The 20,233-nt window shown below is 32.7% G+C and overlaps 1 protein-coding gene across 4 annotated transcripts in view; it reads right to left on the bottom strand.

The window, feature by feature from the left end:
* The window catches only part of Rgl (Ral guanine nucleotide dissociation stimulator-like), a 164,403-nt gene that overhangs the window by 49,464 nt on the left and 94,706 nt on the right, over positions 1 to 20,233 (bottom strand). For 3 of the 4 annotated variants that reach the window (XR_016305789.1, XM_089651594.1, XM_089651593.1), the window contains exon 3: positions 6,074 to 6,178. Coding sequence is in view for 3 of the 4 variants with exons in the window: in XM_089651594.1 (XP_089507720.1) it covers positions 6,074 to 6,178 (105 nt within the window). In the remaining variant the exon portion in view is untranslated. The remainder of the gene's footprint in view (positions 1 to 6,073; positions 6,179 to 20,233) is intronic. The other variant, XM_089651595.1, reaches the window with a different exon arrangement.

A 20,233-nucleotide genomic window follows, 5' to 3' on the forward strand; every position in this document is an offset into this window, starting at 1 on the left:
CCTTATGTTTTATTATTTGTTTCTACAAAATACTATTTTCCTAATTCTTACATTATAATTTAAATCATGTATAACTACCGTAATACGGGCATGAGCCTAGTATGTTAGTTGAGAAAATAACACATAATTGTAATTTATAAAAGTTATTAATAAATAATAATAAAACTATAATTTAAAATTTCGCCTCTCTCCCGACTGTTGTAATTAAATTAAAACGAAGTGTTATTTCAATAATCTCTAAGTATTAAGAATGAGGCGCAATAATAAAATTTAACCTTTGTTTATTTCGAGAAAACAGTGGGAAATCTCGTATTTCCACCTGTTTACAACATTCTATTACACATTTTAATGTTTCAACCAACGAAACTTTTCGAACAAATTGGGTCCGCACTAAATTCTAGCAGAAAATTCGAGAACATTGGGAGGAAATGAACTAATTTCCTAATTTGTACAAAGTAATCCACAGAGTAGTTACACGAGTTTTGCTCATTTGAAAGAGGTATTCGTTGGCCATAATTGGATTAAAGCTAATTAAAATACATATCACAGACGAACAGAAGATTTACGATATCCTTAAACATGTACATAGGTACAACGACATAGAATAAACAATTTGAAACATACATACTGGCTTAAATTACCTACCTGGTCGCAAATATCCCAATTTATATTCAAAATTAATCTATTCGTCTCTCTGGTAATCATATTTCTGGTTTCTACGCAGTTTTTTAGATTAATGCGTTCACGTTCGCCTCTAAATTAAAAATGCTGGCAACACTGCGAATATTCATCAAAATATACTTAGTTTTTAAACTGGATTCCGTGTTTAACACCCTTCGTTACCGTCACCTGTCACTTTTTTGTTGGTTGAGTTTGGTTTGACGTATATTAAATTAAAATGTCAAAATTTCGTCATATTATTATTATTTGTCGAAATATAGGGTTTTTTATCATTGAAAACACTTCTTCATTTTTGGTGATATTTTCGAAATAATTTGCGGTAAACTGAAGTATGCATTGCATATATCAATATTACTATGAAGTGGGCATATTCACAGATTTGATACGATATAATAAAATCAAATTTCCCTTCTTAAAATACAAACTACATATTCCCTTACAATTTAAGTTCTCAATAATTACCAGATCCTAAAGTACTATTCCATTAAACAGAACACCTATTTGAAACAACCTGCTGATAATTCAACAACAAACAAACTAAAAAAATGTATCACAGAATTGATAAAAATTAAAGTTCACAATTTTTCTAAAACCTATTCACCCCAAACGAAACATACCATAATTTAGATGCTCGTAGAGTATGTTTTCAGTTTACTAAATAGATTAGTGTTTTTTAATTATTTTGTAATGTTTTTAAATACTTGCATTTACTATCATCTATCTACTTTTGTTTTTTTCTTTCTTTTAATCGTGACTGCATCATTACGTACAATTTATGTAGTGTTTCGATAGCTCATGGAATATTTATTATATCATGGAGGAGAACGAAATGGAATTTTGAGAGGATGCCACCAGAATATTGAAAAGCCCTACATTGTATTTGGTATCCTCTATGTTCCCTCTCTCTGAAGCACAAAAACTCCACGGCGAATTATAATTATAAAACGGAATATTAATATTATAATTATGAAACGGAATATTAATATTATAATAATGAAACGAAATTGAACTCGCAACCTGTGGTCGGTTGCGCGGTAGAAAAGGTACTCGTACTGACCGATATGTTCTGTCTCCCGGTGACAAAGGATCGGACGGGTACACGGGGTAGGAAAGGATTAAACTAAATCTTAAAGATAAAAATCGGCTATATACCCGAACATGTAGTATTATAAGGATCCTTTTCTTTTCACTAAATTGTGTCTATGTCATATTATGATGTACTTTAACTGCCACTAACCTAACATGTATACAATAGTGCCGCCATGGGTGGAACTACAGTATCTTGTTTGAGAAATTTAAGAACGATGCGTTGTTTTAACTTACGACGAAATTGTTATTACACTTAAAACATGCGAACACTTCAGTACAGGCTCTCCTCGTGAGGTGTTCACAAAACACTACTACTAACAGACACAGATTAATAACATTTTTTGTACAACTGATACTTACTATGTAAACTGTACCTACGTAAGAGAATAGAAATGAATGAATGAATAAACGAAACAGATACCCACTTGTTGTATAGTCGGAGCAAGGCAGTCAAGTCAGTCAATCGTCTTATTCCGATAAGCACATAGAAATTCAAATATGTACTCGTCTTTTAAGAATAGATTTCATTAAAGCAGTTATTATGTGATTGTTTTTCAATGTTTCTTTTAAACTTATGTTCTTAAGTGAATGGGGTTAATGGATTGTAAGAAATTTGATAAATAATGCCTCAAAAACATGGTCACATAAATTCTCACAAAGTATCATAAAAAGATATTTTCATGGATAACAGACGGAACAATCTTATGCTTTGCAACAATGTTCAGGAGAGGTCAAGCAATAATCATTTTGGCTGTTGTCAGTTCGTGTATTTGGTCTCGCCAAAGGTTACATCTACCTCAAAACTAGGAAACGATAAAGATGAGCACCTAGTTTTACATTGGAATTAACAAAACTGAAATGAATAATAATTGTACTTCCGTGCTTAGCTTCCAGTTAACTGCCAAGAGATAAGATATTACTATTTTATTAACCTTGAAGTAAGGTCTGTCGGCTCAAAGAACGCGGGTTCAGTCATACAATAGCAGAGCAATGGAGATTTTATCATTCTGGTAATAAACACTTCAGTGTAAATAATGAAAGTTATATTTTCATCGGCATTGATTCAGAGCACTCACCGGAAACATTTCTATTATTATAGAACATTAACACTGAAAGTTATATTATTTTATTATTGTAGCATTAGCACCACAGAATAAAATAGAAATGGTTTATTATATTTAAATATAAATTTGTTCATAACAATAATTATTATTTGAGAATATTATGGAATCAATCACTGCCGAAAATTGATAAGTTTAAAATCAAAATTAGTCACAAAATAAATACTATGTATGTAATTTTGACTAAAGTTGCACCTGCTTTTTTCTTATCATTTATCACTATGCCTTTTTGTCAAACTGAAATATAATTACTTCAAAATTATTCTCGCTTTGTCTTAAGAGGAAGCTACAAGCAAAAAATGTGTATATTCTTGGTATACCTTATATTGTAGGTAATAGGGATTAAAATCGCTTGACAAACGGAGTCTAGAAGCTTGTTGAAGAAGATTGTTCGATTTCAAGCAAAAAACTGGTTTTTATTTATTTTCTAAATAATTTTATAAGAAAGCAAAAAAGTTAATCAAGTGAAACTGTCACAGATAATCTTAGCTATAATAATGTATTTTTTAAAGTTGTTTCCTTTATGCCTTCCTACATTTCTAAAGAAAAAATACGTTTTTAGTAGTTTACATTAATATTTTGTATTCAGTCATTCATTATTTTATTTGTATTCTACTCAACCGAAGCGATAGGCAAACCTTCAATTTATCTAAAGCATATTTTTGGTTTTCAAAATGTACACCAATTCGTTATAAAGATTAATCAAAATAAAGATTTAGCATTAAGCTTCGCCTTAAAGTTGATTTAATAACGTGAGTTAAAAACGGTAATTTTAACCTAAAAGCTGTGCAAATTTCATGACAATCAGTTCACCGTTCAAAATCTTTAATGTATGTGATTTCCATACAATACGCCCAAGTCCCAACTTTATAAAGATTAATCAAAATAGTGATTTGGCATTAAGCTTCGCCTTAATCTTCTACATTCATACTTTAATTGGATAGTTAAAACAAAAAAATACTGATTTTATTTTGTAATACTGTGTAAACAAAAACCTAGCTAACAAGCACTATTTAAACTGCCATCTCAACACAGGCGTTTCACACCTAGTGAGGCAATAATTAAGTACTGTAATTAGTAATTACATTTAATATTAAAATGATGAAATTTAAAAAAATAAAAATGTAGAGCGATGATCACTTATTTTTTACGTTAAGGCAAAGCTTGAAAAAATGTGAAATCAATCAATTAATCTTACTACGAATCGGTTTGCATTATGAATACAAAAAAAATGCTTTGGATAAAGTGAAGCTTTTCCTATCGTTTCGTTTGGGTAAAAAATACAAGCTTATACTACATATTTTTTTCATCAGAAATGTATAAACGCATAAAATATGTGTATAAACATGAAAAATTAACCGCGAGCCAAGTCAAATATTATGAGAAAGGTACGAAGCAACCGCAAACAGCGCGAACGCCGCTTGCGGTTGCTTCGTTCCTTTCCCAAAATTCGTGGCTCAGCCGCGGTAAATATCCTTGTTTATATGCAGCCTAAGACATAAATAAAAAAAGTACAGTATTATGTCTAAGATTCTCTGTGACAGTTTCCCTTGATTAACTTTTTTGTTTCTAATAAAATTAGTCAGAAAATAAATAAAAACCACCTTTGCATTTTTAAATTGACCGTTTCTGGACACCGTTCGCCAAGGGATTTTTATGCCTATTACCTGAATTTGTGGCAACAAAAGGCACATTAAGAAAATGCATATTTTGGGCTTATGGCTTCTTTTTAAACTCTGTATGTCTGTGGGGAGTTTGTAGGTCTTCCAAAGTCGGTAAAGAAATTGTTTTCAGTTAACTTTACTTAAAAGAGAAAAGAGAAGCCCTCCCTTATCAGAGAGAAAAAATAATCAGTCTGAAATACTTGTACGTAGGTTTTTCTTATTGTTGAATTACACAGTAACTTGACAGCTTTCGAATCTTACATAACCCGTCGAAATTTTGTCTTAAAAAGTTATGTTTTAAAATACACATGTATATTTATATTACATAATGAACAAGTTTTTTAACGATCACTCAAACGAACGCTGTTAACGATCATATTAATGGTATTTAAAATTGACTACTTTTCAGCAAGTGGATTTCAACATCCAGCACCAAGGAAAACACTCCATGGCAAGTGTGCAAATAATTACCTCAAACCCACGAGAAGTGTCAAGAAGAAGCCGGACGAAGAAAAGGAAGCAAAAAGAAGTAATAAGAGTCCAGAAGAGATAAGAAGATAATAATACGAGAAGAGGCAAAAATGAGCAAAAAAGATGAAAATAGTCGAGAAAGATCCAAGAAGAGCCAATCCAAGAGAAGAGACAATAAAAGGCAAGTAGACCAGAAGGGGCAAGAAGATGGCAACAGTGCTAATGTATGTAACATTCAACTGCAATACATACACAACCAACTATCAGACACAATCACTAACTAATAGGATGCATGATCTAGGGTCTAGACAACAAGTTTGGGAGTACTATTGACATATTAGAGACAAAGACACCATTTATAGAATCAATCCGTATCTATACTATTCCAGCACTTTGTTGAATCCTACAAATCATAGTAGCGTTGGTAATGTAGTTTTTTATGTAGTATTGTTCTAGTTTCTATTTTATTTTACTGTTGCATGTTTCAATAATATTGTTTCACATATAGTTTATCAGTTTAATGTTATTTCATGATTAAAATACGTTGTGTATAATTGTTGATAGCTCACAATATTCTGTTCTTATAATTTTATTTATTTATTTAACGCCCAGAGGGCTTCTACATGGTTGGTAGTATAATTTTAATTTGACAGATACTTTGAAACATAAAAAAAAAGAATAAAATTACATTTGATAAAAGCTATGCAACAAGTCATACAAACACAAGAAACAAAAACAGAAAATTACAGCTATTTGTAGGTTTACATGATGTGTTTAGGAGTATTGTTGAAATAAATGTTTTAAATGATCCACAAAACTTGCCAAGTTGGTATTGAATATGTCAACATCATATCATAATCCATGTAAAAGCCCAGTTGCCCATGTTTGCCCAAAAATAAAATGCTTATTGCATCTTCAGAGAGCACGTGGTCCTATCCCTGGTGCCCCCTGGTGTAGCGGGCACACCGAAACAGTAGTGTTCCTAGCTGATACATTCGTATCGTATCGTATCCAACCCAATAATAAATAAAATAAATAGTTACTTACACTAGACGCGCTCTTGGTCGGACGGTGATATCGCACTTTTTTCAAGTACACCGTGTAGATGGCTCCCTCAGTCCGCTCCTCGCCCCACAGCCGCCACGTGGGCTGCTGAAACAAAGGGGAGGTCCTTTTTATTACACGGAATACTAATTAACCACAATAAGGTCACAGCATTATAAAGCAATAAATAATTTTAGGCAGTAAAAGCGAATGCCTCTTCGGCCGTGATCAGATTGTAACAGGAACAAACTGGAACGCTGCTCCGGTTAGTGAATTTCATCATCTCTATTCGTAGAAAGGGTAGTTCGTTTATTGCGTTAGCCACAATAAGATCACAGTATTACAAAGCAATCAACAAATTCGTTAGTGATACGAACATTCTTCTTGAGCATTGCTCGGACTGAAACAAGAACAAACTGGAACGCTGCTCCGGTTAGTGAAATTTCTCCCTTTTTAATACACGAAATACTAATTAGCCACAATTATGTCACAGTATTGTAAAGCAATCAACAAGATTAGTCAGTGATACGAACGCTTCTTAAACGATGCTTGGATTTCAACAGGAATGGATGGGTACGCTACTCTGGTTAGTAAAAACTATCAGCCCTGTTACCCTAATTCGTTAAAATTAAGAAGTCGGTTTTTGAGCTAGTTGATATTTAATCAAAATAATAGGATATTTTTATATTAGCACTTTGGAACGTGCCGCAAATACACTGTAAATTATTTTTATTCAACTAATTGTGAACACAAACTAATCAAATAAAATTTACCTGCAAAAGCGGGGATTTGAAACCACAACTTCCGGATTCGTAGCCGAGAATCGTAACCACTCAACAACGGAGGCCGTTAAAAATGAATTATAATCAAACTTATAAAGTTATCAGAAAAATTCTTAAAAGTTCCAGTTGGTAAAATTATTGAATTCAAGCACTGCTCCATAAGTTTACCAGTTGAAGGGAAACGACGAGAAAGAAGAGATCAAAGCTATTCAAAGTACACAAAGGTCAATAATTAATTCTTTTCGGAGTTTGTACATGATAGGGTAATCCATCTGCTTCAAGGATGGCTAGGCTTTGGGTTTGGTTTTAAGCTTGACCGGACAGCGCCTGCTTAGCTAATTACTCGTAGTTCGCTACACTCTTGCTAAATATACAGTTTGTATTCTGGTTTATTTTGATAAAGTCAAAAATGTCAAAGGGAGATTACATAGCGCGCTACGTGCAATTCAGTGGTTCTTTTCCTGGCATTTGGCCAAGGTATTGCAATAGTGCATTTGCGGCGTCTACTATGTAACGATCGTACCCGCTTACCTGATACCTATAACTAACTCAGTTAAGACGAGACAATACCCTAAAATAAATCCAGAATCATAACGACGTGCACAAAAATATGTGCCGCGCTGCCCTGGTGTATTGGACAGACCTGCGGTTGAGTTTGCCAGATCAATCTCTAAAATAATGTAGGAATCTTAACGACACAAATTATGAAGTCGTGTAAAAACAATAATCGGCGTGTGGCCCGCCGTAATGGATGGTCTTTTCCCTAGCAGGCCTAGAAAATCGATCTTTCCGTGGGGTTTATTTATTTTCTGATGAACGTATTACTAAAATCTCAAATGTTTGTAGAGGGATCGATCCCTCGGGAAGTTACTAATTCATCGTCTAGAAAAATAAAATCTGGTGCCTACCGCTAATTTTATAATTGAAAAAGGTTTTATAAAATTTTCAAACTGTTTTACATAAAATATTTTGATAATAAGATCCTGTTTTTATTAACCTTAAATATGAATATCTTACATGCGTAGGGATCCCTCTAGAAACAATTGAAATTTTAGTAATACGTTCATCAGAAATAATTAAAATGTGAGCGTCCACCAAAACCCGTTATTAGAGTCTTATGTCGCCTTAAGGGACATGCAGCAAGGCAATCCGAGATAGTACTCTTCTCTAATTAAACACAATATCTCTTTGAATGCACGGTTTTGTTAGAGATAAAAGCCAATTAGTTTCGGATACAACCGTGACATACTCAGGACAGTATAACTTAAGATAAATTTGGTGTTTCTATTTTAAAATATAGGGAAACAGTAACAAAAACAGAAAAATGTGAGAGAGGGAGAAGAATATAAACACGAAGGAATACCGGGAATGTGTTGATTGTAGGTTAAAGCTATATATACATATTACTCGTATGTTCAAATGATCAATAATACTTTTATCGAAGGTTTTCATAAATCCGAGTAGAGCTTGTTAAAAACAAATTTTTAACATTTGTAATGATTTTGTATCGTGATTTTAACTATTGTAAGTATCATTACATAGTAAAAAAACATGTAAATAAGTTGCAAATTATTATTAATTTAGGTAACAAAGAGAAGAGCAACAAAATATAAAGTATTGTTTAGGGAGGGGACGAAGAGAAGCAAGATGGCTTCCGAGAACGAGGTTAGGTTTGGTTTACCGTGAACCAGGTTAGGTTAGGCTCGCGAACTAGATTATACATTAAATTATTGTACGACAGATTAATCACCATTTACAGTACAAGTTTTTTTTTACTTTAACATTTATAAGAAGAAAGATAGGTGTACAAAAGTTATTTTAATATTAAATCAACTGCTTTAGACATTTCAATCGATAGCACCGCAATATCATTCTACGCTGTGCTAGAACCTTTGGTCCGCCGTGTGGTATCTTGAACAAGTCGCGGATGGTATACTTACAACCCATTTTTTTCGAAACTTAAAGGTTTTAAAGTAGTTTTCAGGTACAAAAAATTAATTGTTTGCATGAAAAAAATAATATTATTCTACTGAAAAATATTTTTGTATGGGAGAAAAAACAACGGAAATTCGAAAAAATTATTTACCTTTCTACCATCATGTAGACTCACCTCCCAAAGTTATCATACTTTACCCACGGACACCATGTATATAATACATGCATATTGCATTCAAAGAAAGTATAGAAAAGTCGAGCAACGCCGGGTACACGTCAGCTAGTATGTATACATATATATTTTACCCCCGGACACCATGTATATAATACATGCATATTGCATTCAAAGAAAGTATAGAAAAGTCGAGCAACGCCGGGTACAAGTCAGCTAGTATGTATACATATATATTTTACCCCCGGACACCATGTATATAATACATGCATATTGCATTCAAAGAAAGTATAGAAAAGTCGAGCAACGCCGGGTACACGTCAGCTAGTATGTATACATATATATTTTACCCCCGGACACCATGTATATAATACATGCATAATGCATATTGCATTCAAAGAAAGTATAGAAAAGTCGAGCAACGCCGGGTACACGTCAGCTAGTATGTATACATATATATTTTACCCCCGGACACCATGTATATAATACATGCATAATGCATATTGCATTCAAAGAAAGTATAGAAAAGTCGAGCAACGCCGGGTACACGTCAGCTAGTATGTATACATATATATTTTACCCCCGGACACCATGTATATAATACATGCATATTGCATTCAAAGAAAGTATAGAAAAGTCGAGCAACGCCGGGTACAAGTCAGCTAGTATGTATACATATATATTTTACCCCCGGACACCATGTATATAATACATGCATAATGCATATTGCATTCAAAGAAAGTATAGAAAAGTCGAGCAACGCAGGGTACACGTCAGCTAGTATGTATACATATATATTTTACCCCCGGACACCATGTATATAATACATGCATAATGCATATTGCATTCAAAGAAAGTATAGAAAAGTCGAGCAACGCCGGGTACACGTCAGCTAGTATGTATACATATATATTTTACCCCCGGACACCATGTATATAATACATGCATATTGCATTCAAAGAAAGTATAGAAAAGTCTAGCAACGCCGGGTACAAGTCCGCTAGTATGAATACATATATACTATTTTATTATTTTTTGTGTACGACAGATTTTAATCATCCATGTTTATAAAATATGTATTAAATAAATTAATAATATTCCATACTGAACATTGTTTCATATTATTATCATTGGCATTATAATGAAAACCAAAGGCCCGATTTAAATAGGAGATTCAAAAGATTGAGAGAAGCCTATGACCATGACCTTTGATTAAAGAAATTTTATGGTATTACCATATAACATTATGATATTGTTACAATAATAAACATATAATAAATATTTCAACGCTAATAAAGAGAACGCTGTACGAGAGAATTATTATTTTAACTTTGTTATCGAGATGCTATTTATACGTCACTGTGCGCAGGTGCACAGTGGGTCAATGTTACTAATTCCTTCGAGCAGAAAGTTTAAATACCTGTAGAACAGACCGAGCATGCCTGCATTGCGTCTGTTCATCAGAGGTGACAATTGGCATGTTAGTTTAAATAAGTTTGCTTAGTAATAAAGAATGCACACAGCACGCCACGAGTTCAGCAACCTGGTCAGGGTTCACGGGGACCATAAAGCGGTAGGATTCTACGAATAAAGTCAGCACTGACACTGAGCGATGGAGTGTGGAGAACTAACTTTAGGTGGTGGTGGTGGTGCCTCACTCATTCTCATTGACGATCGATAGCTGGGAAGACCGTTGTACGAGTCACTAGTCACTACAGGGCCTCGATTCTCGACAGTGGTTCGATCCAATCGTTGTTCGAGTGGAATGACTTTTGACTTCAGCGTATGTAAGTATGTACAGTCGACGAGACTCAAGAATAAGAATGTCGATCAATGTATGTACTTTCGAAAGCGATAGCGAGCGGCCTGGATTGGAGAATCGATACCATGGTGATACAATCGTCCAACAGTACAATAAGGTCTAGGTCAAATCGTGGCTAAGGTCCTGCTACCGAGAGGCCCGATGTAATCTGTCTTTATTTGTTTGTTCATAAGAAAGATGGAAAGATTACAACAGATCTCTCAGTAGTGTGACTTTTTTAAAGTTACTTATTGTTATCATGTTTAATTCGTAGAACTCCATTTATTGGCAACAACGACCCTAAACCTTCACATATTATAGAAATAGAGTATGATAGATTAAATTTACTGAAACAATTAAAAAACAATGTTCATTTTCCAATACTAAAATATATTTTCATAGAAGAATAATTATTTTCCCATACAAACAATTCAAACTTTTTAACCAAAAACTACCTTAATACATTGGAATTTCGAAAAAAAAAATGTATTTTTTACTTCTAAAATCATGTAGAATCACCCCCCAGAAGTTAGCGCACTTTACACCCGGACACCCTGTATAAACAAAATAACAAGCGATCCAAAAATAACCCTCATAAATAATCAACGAATAATTTTCTATAGGTACTCCACTTTCTAGTATTAAAAGGTATCTATTTTCCACTTCAAGAAACCTAAACACAATTATAATTCCTTAAAATAAGTCAGGGATTCACAAAAGACTTTTTAATTCATTTTCGGATGGCTATTATTATTCATTTCATTACAAAACCTGCTATCATTGAAGGGGTGGGGGGGGGGGGTATCAAAATTTTAACCGTTACAATTGATCTTCAAAGTAAATTGTTTTTTTTTACCAAAATATTGACAAATCACCTTAAGGCCCCGTAGTGAGCGTTCAAAGGGAGATGTGTAAATACGAATTTTAGAGGGAGTGCGCTAATATTAAAAAAATGATAACAATTAAGCGAAAATGGTGAATATATTTAATACAACACGACTCGTGAGAATTTCATATAATTACCGTTTCGGCTTAACGTAAGTATAGATATTATTTTCAAAAATAACATATTGTTTTTTTGGAACTTAAAAACATAAAGAGAAACTTGTTATGAAACGGTAGAAATTGGGAATGCAGGGGCGAATAAAAATAGGGTAGGGGTACATAAAAGCATAAAATAATAATACTCCGACGTTCGGAGTACAATACATTATGGATATACATTCAGTAAATAATAATACTCCGACGTTCGGAGAACAATACATTGTGGATATACATTCAGTAAATAATAATACTACGACGTTCGGAGAACAATACATTGTGGATATACATTCAGTAAATAATAATACTCCGACGTTCTGAGAACAATACATTGTTGATATACATTCAGTAAATAATAATACTACGACGTTCGGAGAACAATACATTGAGGATATAATAGACATATGAATATTAATACATTCAGTTAATAATAATACTCAGAAGTTCGGAGAACAATACATTGTGGATATACATTCGTAAATAATAATACTCCGACGTTCGGAGTACAATACATTGTGGATATACATTCAGTAAATAAATGATAATATAATAGACGCTAACAATAATAAAATTTACCTATTAGCGTTTCTTAACATTTAAAAAGAATTGTTACAAAGAACATAATATATTGTAGTTGAACTAAATAACATAATGTCATTAAATTTGATTTACCTTAGATTTAAAAAAGTATTATCTCACGAATGTCCCAGCTGCACGGAGTCTATGGGACTATGTCATCCTCGATTTGAATATATTGTGAGCTAAAAACGTTAATTTTAAACTAAAATCTGTGCAAATTTCATGACAAACAGTTCACCGTTCAAAAGTGTTTATTCTTTAATATATGTGATTTCCACACAATACTCCCAAGTCCTAACTATATAAGCATCCCTAATGCTACCTATAAACAGGACAAAATTTCCGCGAGCCGAGACGCGAATTATGGGAAAGAAATGAAGAAACCGCAAGCGGCATTTCGCGCCGTTTGTTCCTTTCCCGTAATTCGAGGCTCGTCTTTTTGTAATTTTCCCGTAATTTTGTTCTGTTTATACGCAGCATTATATGGGGTATGTTGAGGCTAGAGGGAGAGAGGAGGTGGGCAAGAGGAAGGTTGAGAAGTACCTACCTGGTTATTCAATTCAGATGTTGTAACTAAACCCGACTGATGCCATTCCGAGCAACGTTTCTAATCTGGGGCTCTATTCCTGAATCGAGGGCGCTCGTAATCGCCGTCGAAAGTACGTACGTTGGTCGTCGTTGCTATTCCCGAAATTGGTCGAAGGTACATACTTTGACGCCAAACGTCAAAAGTCATTCCACACAACATCTACTGGGTGCAACCAGTAGAAACAGGGCAGCGAGTGGTAGGTTGTTGGCGTTTCTATGGAATTGGCTGTCAAAATCTAGTCTAGCTGTCAATTTTTGTTTTACCGCGCGGATTCCGCAAATGTAAAAGTGGGTGAAAATTTCCCACTTACTAAGTCTTTATCGGAGCTTACAAGCTTAATTAAGAGTTGCTTTTGGCAATTTGTAATATGTCCCGCAGCCATTTCTGTTTTGAATAACGAATAACTGTTGTCTGTTTGACAGTCACACCATAGAAATCCCAAAAACATCAGGAACATAGACAATATTCACAGGGGTGCCAATATAATCCATCTCTTCTACCAACTTCGACCGTTCGACGCTCAAGAATACGTAAAATTGAAACATTCGAAAAAGTTAGTCGCGGCGACTAGTAGTTTTTCACTCGAAGACGGCGCATACGAAAACGATTGATCGTTTAACTCCAGAATCGCAGGCCTGAATGGTCAATGGTGGCCTCTCCCACTGATATTAAATATTTAAAATTCCATGAACGATTTTTTCAGTAAAAACTACAATAACGTCACGATGCGTGGAATATTCATTCACAGCCTATTAAATAGCAGATTGCTACAATAATATTATGTTATGTTTGGCACAATTCGTCGAATTGCCCACGTATTTTCATCCATAGTGGAAACTGCAGAGATGTTTTGAATACTAAACACAAAGGTTAACATTAACAAATAGGTACATTGAATAATTAGACACATATGTTTAATATGTTAATTATTACGTAATACAATATTATATATTGCGTTAGCGAAACATCGAGCGTAAATCGAGCGGATTAGTTGTTTGAAGGATTAGTGAAAAATATTAATTAATAAATAAAAAATTATTAAAATGTGAATAAAAGCCAGCTGAAAACAGTTGCGTTTGGCTAAATATTCCAGACGGCAAAATCCGTGCACATTTCATGACACCATAGCTTACCATTCGAGAGATAAGCTGGTTTATAATAATGTTCAATTTTCGATGTTACTTTAGAAAATATCGAATGTAAGGTTTACAACACTAATGATGTTAAGGGTAAACGTAACGTACGTTATAATCTACGCGTTCATAGGTGGCGTTTATTGATTTTTTTTAGTAAATACATTTAATGCAAGTTATGCTTTAAAATAAACGAATTATTTGTTTGCGCCCGTACATACGCAATATGTATAAAAATAAATAGTTTTTGCTGTATAAAAAACTCAATTCTTTCAAGAGAGGCATACAAATACAATATTGGATTGAATAACCGATACAATATTGTATTGGTATGCCTCTCTTTAAAGAATTGAGTTTGTATGCAGACAAAACTACGTATTCATAGTCATATACCATCTATACATGTTCAGAAGAAAACAAACAATTCATCTTAAGAGGAAGCTACAAGCCAAAAATGTGTATATTCTTGGCATACCTTATACTGTAGGTAATAGGCATTAAAATCGCTTGACAAACGGAGTTTAGAAACGTTCGATTTCAAGCACAAAACTGTTTTTTTATTTATTTTGTAAATAATTTTATAAGAAAGCAAAAAAGTTAATCAAGTGAAACTGTCACAAATAATCTTAGCTATAATACTGTTTCTGTTTTTTTAAGTTGTTTCCTTCACGCGTTCATACATTTTGAATTCAATTTTTTTAAGTAGTTTACATTTATATTTTTATTGAGTAATTTATTATTTTATTTGTATCCTACTCAAGCGAAACGATAGGAAAACCTTCAATTTATCTATAATATATTTTTGGTATTCATAAAGATTAATCAAAATAGTAATTTAGCCTTAATATTTTGAAGCATAACTTGATAAAAGTGTTTTTTTGTAAAATAATTAAATTATTGCCACCCAGGGCCATTGATGTATCATATTTAGATTAGACATGCTAAAAAATAGGTTCCGCTTTTTTACCTAAAACTGACATCCAACTCTCTAACTTAAACTACAGAATCCGGTCTACGCGCACCGCTTATAGTGGAACAAGTTTCAATGAGTACGCCTATATCTAGGATCTAGGCCGAACCTTTTCACAGCTCTGGCACGGTTTGATATAAATACATGGTCGTTTTCTATACAAGTAATAATTAGTGCCGATGATGTTTGCTTTAGTCACCATCACACACACCTGTTTGCCCATCGCAGGGCAAGGCCGAACTTATCTGTCTGTTATCTGTTATCTGACTGCATGACTCAGAGAGCAAACGGAACTCCGTGTGGCTGGTACCATACCTATATTATCTTTGATATGATTATAAAAGATTATAATATTTATGCACGATAGCGTATGTAAATAAACACAGATGCATTGAACCTATCTTATCGTCCCAGTAGTATTCAAGTGTAAAAAATATGATAATAATATGTTGGTTCAATAATAGTTGCTTATACATGAATGTGACACCACAAATGTCCCAATTGACTTAAGATGTTGATACTTTGTTTAGTTTGGTAATTACCTTGCTAAAGATTTCGATACTAAACTTAGCTAGAACCAATAATTTCAATTTTTTTGTAAATTTTACAATATTAGTCTATGCTTTCAATTTTCCGCCAAAATTGAACACTCACTAATGACATGCGACACGAACGTAGCTTTGAGAATATAACAAAATTATTTGCGTAAAGCCTGTGACAGACCATATTCTGGGTCTATTTCAGCATATCGCTCGCCATACATTCACATTGGTAGAGATATGATGCGTATAGCGTAATGTGTTTCCACCTTAAAACAGTTTACATACAAATAACACTCGTTCGTTATTCAAACGTGAAACAGTTCAAATAAAAAACATAGCCCACGGAGTTGTGCAAAATGTACAATGCATAAATGGGACGTAAAATGCCAAAAGGGACGTAAAAAGTCTAGACAACACAAGCCAGTGAAAATATCACCCGGAAAATTCTAGTGGAAAACACAAGCGTGAATCATACTTGAACACATCTAAGAAATACATTTATTCACTCCAGTGAGTAACGACATGTGGTAATGAGCACTTGTTGTTAGTAATGATTATCGCATTTTTTAGGCGACTCATTTTTTATACGTATTATAAATTATGATAATGATAAATTGGTATTATTATTTGCGGTGATAAGTAATAAGTTGAATTAGTCTATTTATGGTGGTGAGTCATCAGTAAAATAAAAAAAAGAAACCCATAAAAATGAAGTTTTTTTTAACTATTTTACATATATAATATACTATGCTTTTTTTGTTTGGTTTCACTGAGTTTAGAACCTTCCTACCCAGGAACTGGATTCGACAACTCTGGCAACCTCGCCAAATGCCAATCGGGTAAGGCCGACATTCATTTCGTACTAACATCAGTAATGAAATCAGATTTCATATAAATGAGTATATTTCCCCGTGTGTGTACGTGATTGCCACCAAAAATTGATAGAATGCATTGTCATCGACAACGAGTCTATCGGCTGAGTTTCAGCTCGATCGCATGTCGAAAAATGGGTTAATTTTCACTTACCGAAAACATAAGTGCAAATCAAATTTCAAAATAGACAAAGAAAATAATGTGTATTATCCGTCAATGTTGCTTTAGTCAGATTGAGCGAATTATTTTTTAGAAAGCATACAAATGTTATCATCTATCTTTCACTTAGTTCGACTTTGTTGACATAATAACGAGAACGAAAATGTAACATTTATGCAATAAAATCGTAACGTAGGGAAGACTCGAGTGGAAGGCGACAAGAGATGTTCAAGTAACAGTCAACAACTTCCACGAGAAACTAGGAAAAATGATTTATGCTGTTTACTTTTTGGAAACTGCAACATGTTCAATGTTACGTTACCAACTTTTCAATGACATGACGTTCAGAATACAATATATTGTGGATACACTGTTCAATAAATAAATGATAAAACAATAGACGCTAACAATAAAAAAAAATTGCGTCTACATGAAACATTTAAAAAAAATGTGACAAAGAACATCATATTTCATAGTACATGCAGCAAAAATTACGATGATAAGCGAATCTTAAAATTAATCCATAATTTGAAACATTTAAAAAAAATGTGACAAAGAACATAATATTTCATAGAAGGTACATGCAGCAAAAATTACGATGATAAGCGAAGTTTAAAATTAATCCATAATTTTAATAACTTCTTTTATGTTTTTTTATTTACTTTTATACTCATAATTATGTTTAATATTCTATACTTTTTTTTATTCTTTTTAAATTTATCTATTTCAAACTATTCATGTATTTTTTCAAATTATTTTTATGTACTTCACTTAAACACTAAGGACGGGTTGTTTCGGAGAATTTGAACAATTCATCAAATTTCAACGTTAATTTTCGGGTTCTGTGAAGGTCCTATTCAAGTTCTGTTGTTATATCATTATAAGCTAGTTGCTTGACAGAACTGAAATAATAACAGAACTTGAAAAAATCTCTCACAGAACTTGAAAATTAACTTTAAAATTTAAAGAATTGTTCAAATTCTCCGAAACAACCCGTCCTAAGTCGCACATACAAAATATAATTTTATTTTTTCTTATTAGTATTGACTTCGTAAGACTTTTTTTTCTAAATTATATACTTCTTACATTTTTTAAAATTCTATTCTCTTTATTTTCTTTTATATTGTATATTTTCTATATTTCTTCAGATTTAATCTATATTTCATACATGATATATTCTTTTAATGTACTTTATTTATAATCAACCACTACAACACGGGTATGTGCCTAGCTTGGTGATCTAAACATCTTAATGACTGTAATATACTTTGCGCTGAATAAAGAAAAGAAAAAAATAATAAACTTACTTTCATTATCTGTGTTTAAATTAATTAATACCTGCTTAAGTCTATGTTGTATGACTATCACTTGTAATTAAATATGAATCGTATGACAAACTATAATCTTTTTACCACTGAAAATCTATTAAGTACTATTAATGCATTTTTATACCTTTAATCTGAGATTATGTTAGAAGAAGACAAAGTTGTTCCATGAATTAATTCAACAAATAATAATGTAATCTTATTTGATTGCGCTACAAAAAAATCTTTACTGATGCTACAAATCAAATTGCCTTTTTAAACCGAGACAATAGAAAAAGCAACGGATAAATCATGACTTAAATAATTAGAATAATGACCAATCAAGTGTCAGATTCGTAGAAAGACTATCAGACAATTGAACAATGGTAAATAATTAAATTATGTAATGGCGGAAATGTTCTTCTGAGTTTACAAACGAAACTAATGAGGTTTCATGACACAATATCCACATTAGTTACAGGTAAGAGAGTAAAATAGACTTTTGTGATTAATGCAGTTTTACAAGAGAATAAGACGTACACAGAAATAGAATTAAATGTGACCGTAGGTAATTTCAGTAATTTGTATGGAGGATCTGAAATAGAAAGGAATGTAGGAATGGAAAGGGATAAGCGTGTGGATTGACATAGGCAAAGATAGGACGGAAATAGAATAAGAGTAGAATGCTTCCTTCTAAATCCCAAAATGGACCATATTGCTTACAGCGCGCGCATACTAATAGAGCTCAGTTGGTTTGTTGAGTTCATTTGGTCTGTAAATAATGAAGACTTCAAAAAAATACAAATATATTATTACATTTACAGTGTTTTACGCTCGTACCACCGTAGACGATCAAAGAAAGAATATTTTACAATCTTAATAAGGAATTCCTGTGTCGAGATGTGCAGCTTTAAAATTTTAGTAAATATAAATCTCCAAAATTATTACATAAATGAACGATAGTTTATTCAAACTAAAATTATAGCTGGTCAGTACATTTAAAGTTTAGTAGATAATTATGAACTAATAATAATAAGTACCTTTATAAACACAAATAAGTTAAATAGTTAATTAAATATGGATAATATCGAATATACGGTTTCCATATTCTATTATCTTTGGTTTCCACACTGATTAGTATTGGCATCAAATATTTGGTGAACCCCCACTTTCCAGATGTTTTGAGAACACGAGATAATAATTATTCAGGAACGAATAATCGCGTAACATTAGTACTAAATTAGGCTCACAATACATTATTTAGACGAATTGAATGTCTCCAAAACTTAGATGATGTTGATTATAATCACAATTAACATTTTCGCGAAATGAGCTTGAAACACAGTGTAAGATAGTGTACAAATACAATACAGGGCAAGAAGATTTCAAGTTCTGAAGAATATAAGATAATTATTGCGAAATATTTCTGACTTAAAATTTGCAGTTAATTGTAGAAGAACAATTCAGAGTAAACTTTACACGTGCGCTTGTTGTGCCAGGTTGTTTACGTGCCGACAGCGTTGTTGTCAAACTGTAATTAGAAACCGATGTGCTGAACTTTTTAATGAAAACTATTAACTCTCCTTAATACGGTTCGCAAAAGGCGAGGTAACGAAGTTTTATGATGCAATCCACAAGAAGTAGAGATTGCAACCCGGATTATCCGGATTTTGACAAATCCGGATATTTGAATTATTCACAGTGGAATATATAATATCATATTAAAATATAATATCAGAATTATCCGAATTTGATACTATGTTTTTGTTTTGCAATTTAAGTTCATGTGACACGCACGCGTCTATCGGGTTAGCATCCATGCATGCTATACTTAGTATTTAAACATTCTAAGACACGGGTAAATAAATTTTAATACATATTTAGGTGGTTAATCATTTACCAGGACCAGGACAAAAACTTCCCACAGTTTTGAATGTTTTTACTGGAAGCTGCGGGACTCCCACTTCGGTAGAATTATTACACCCGACGTCGGTAGAATTATAAAAATATGAACTAGCCGAGATATATAAGAAAACAAAATGTACAATATTTTTTAATGTTTCTTTAAATACATATTAAGGCGAAGCCTAATGACAAATCACTATTTTTGATTAATCTTTGTAACGAATTGGTGTACATTATGAAAACCAAAAAATATGCCTTAGTTAAATTGAAGGTTTTCCTATCGCTTCGCTTTAGTAGAATACAAATAAAAAAATAAATTACTCAAAAAAAATATAAATGCAAACTACAGAAATTTTTTTTTCAATAGAAATGTATGAA

Source organism: Hesperophylax consimilis, chromosome 4 (assembly GCF_061612785.1).
Source record: "Hesperophylax consimilis isolate HC1 chromosome 4, BYU_Hcon_1.0, whole genome shotgun sequence".
NCBI lineage: Eukaryota > Metazoa > Arthropoda > Insecta > Trichoptera > Limnephilidae > Hesperophylax > Hesperophylax consimilis.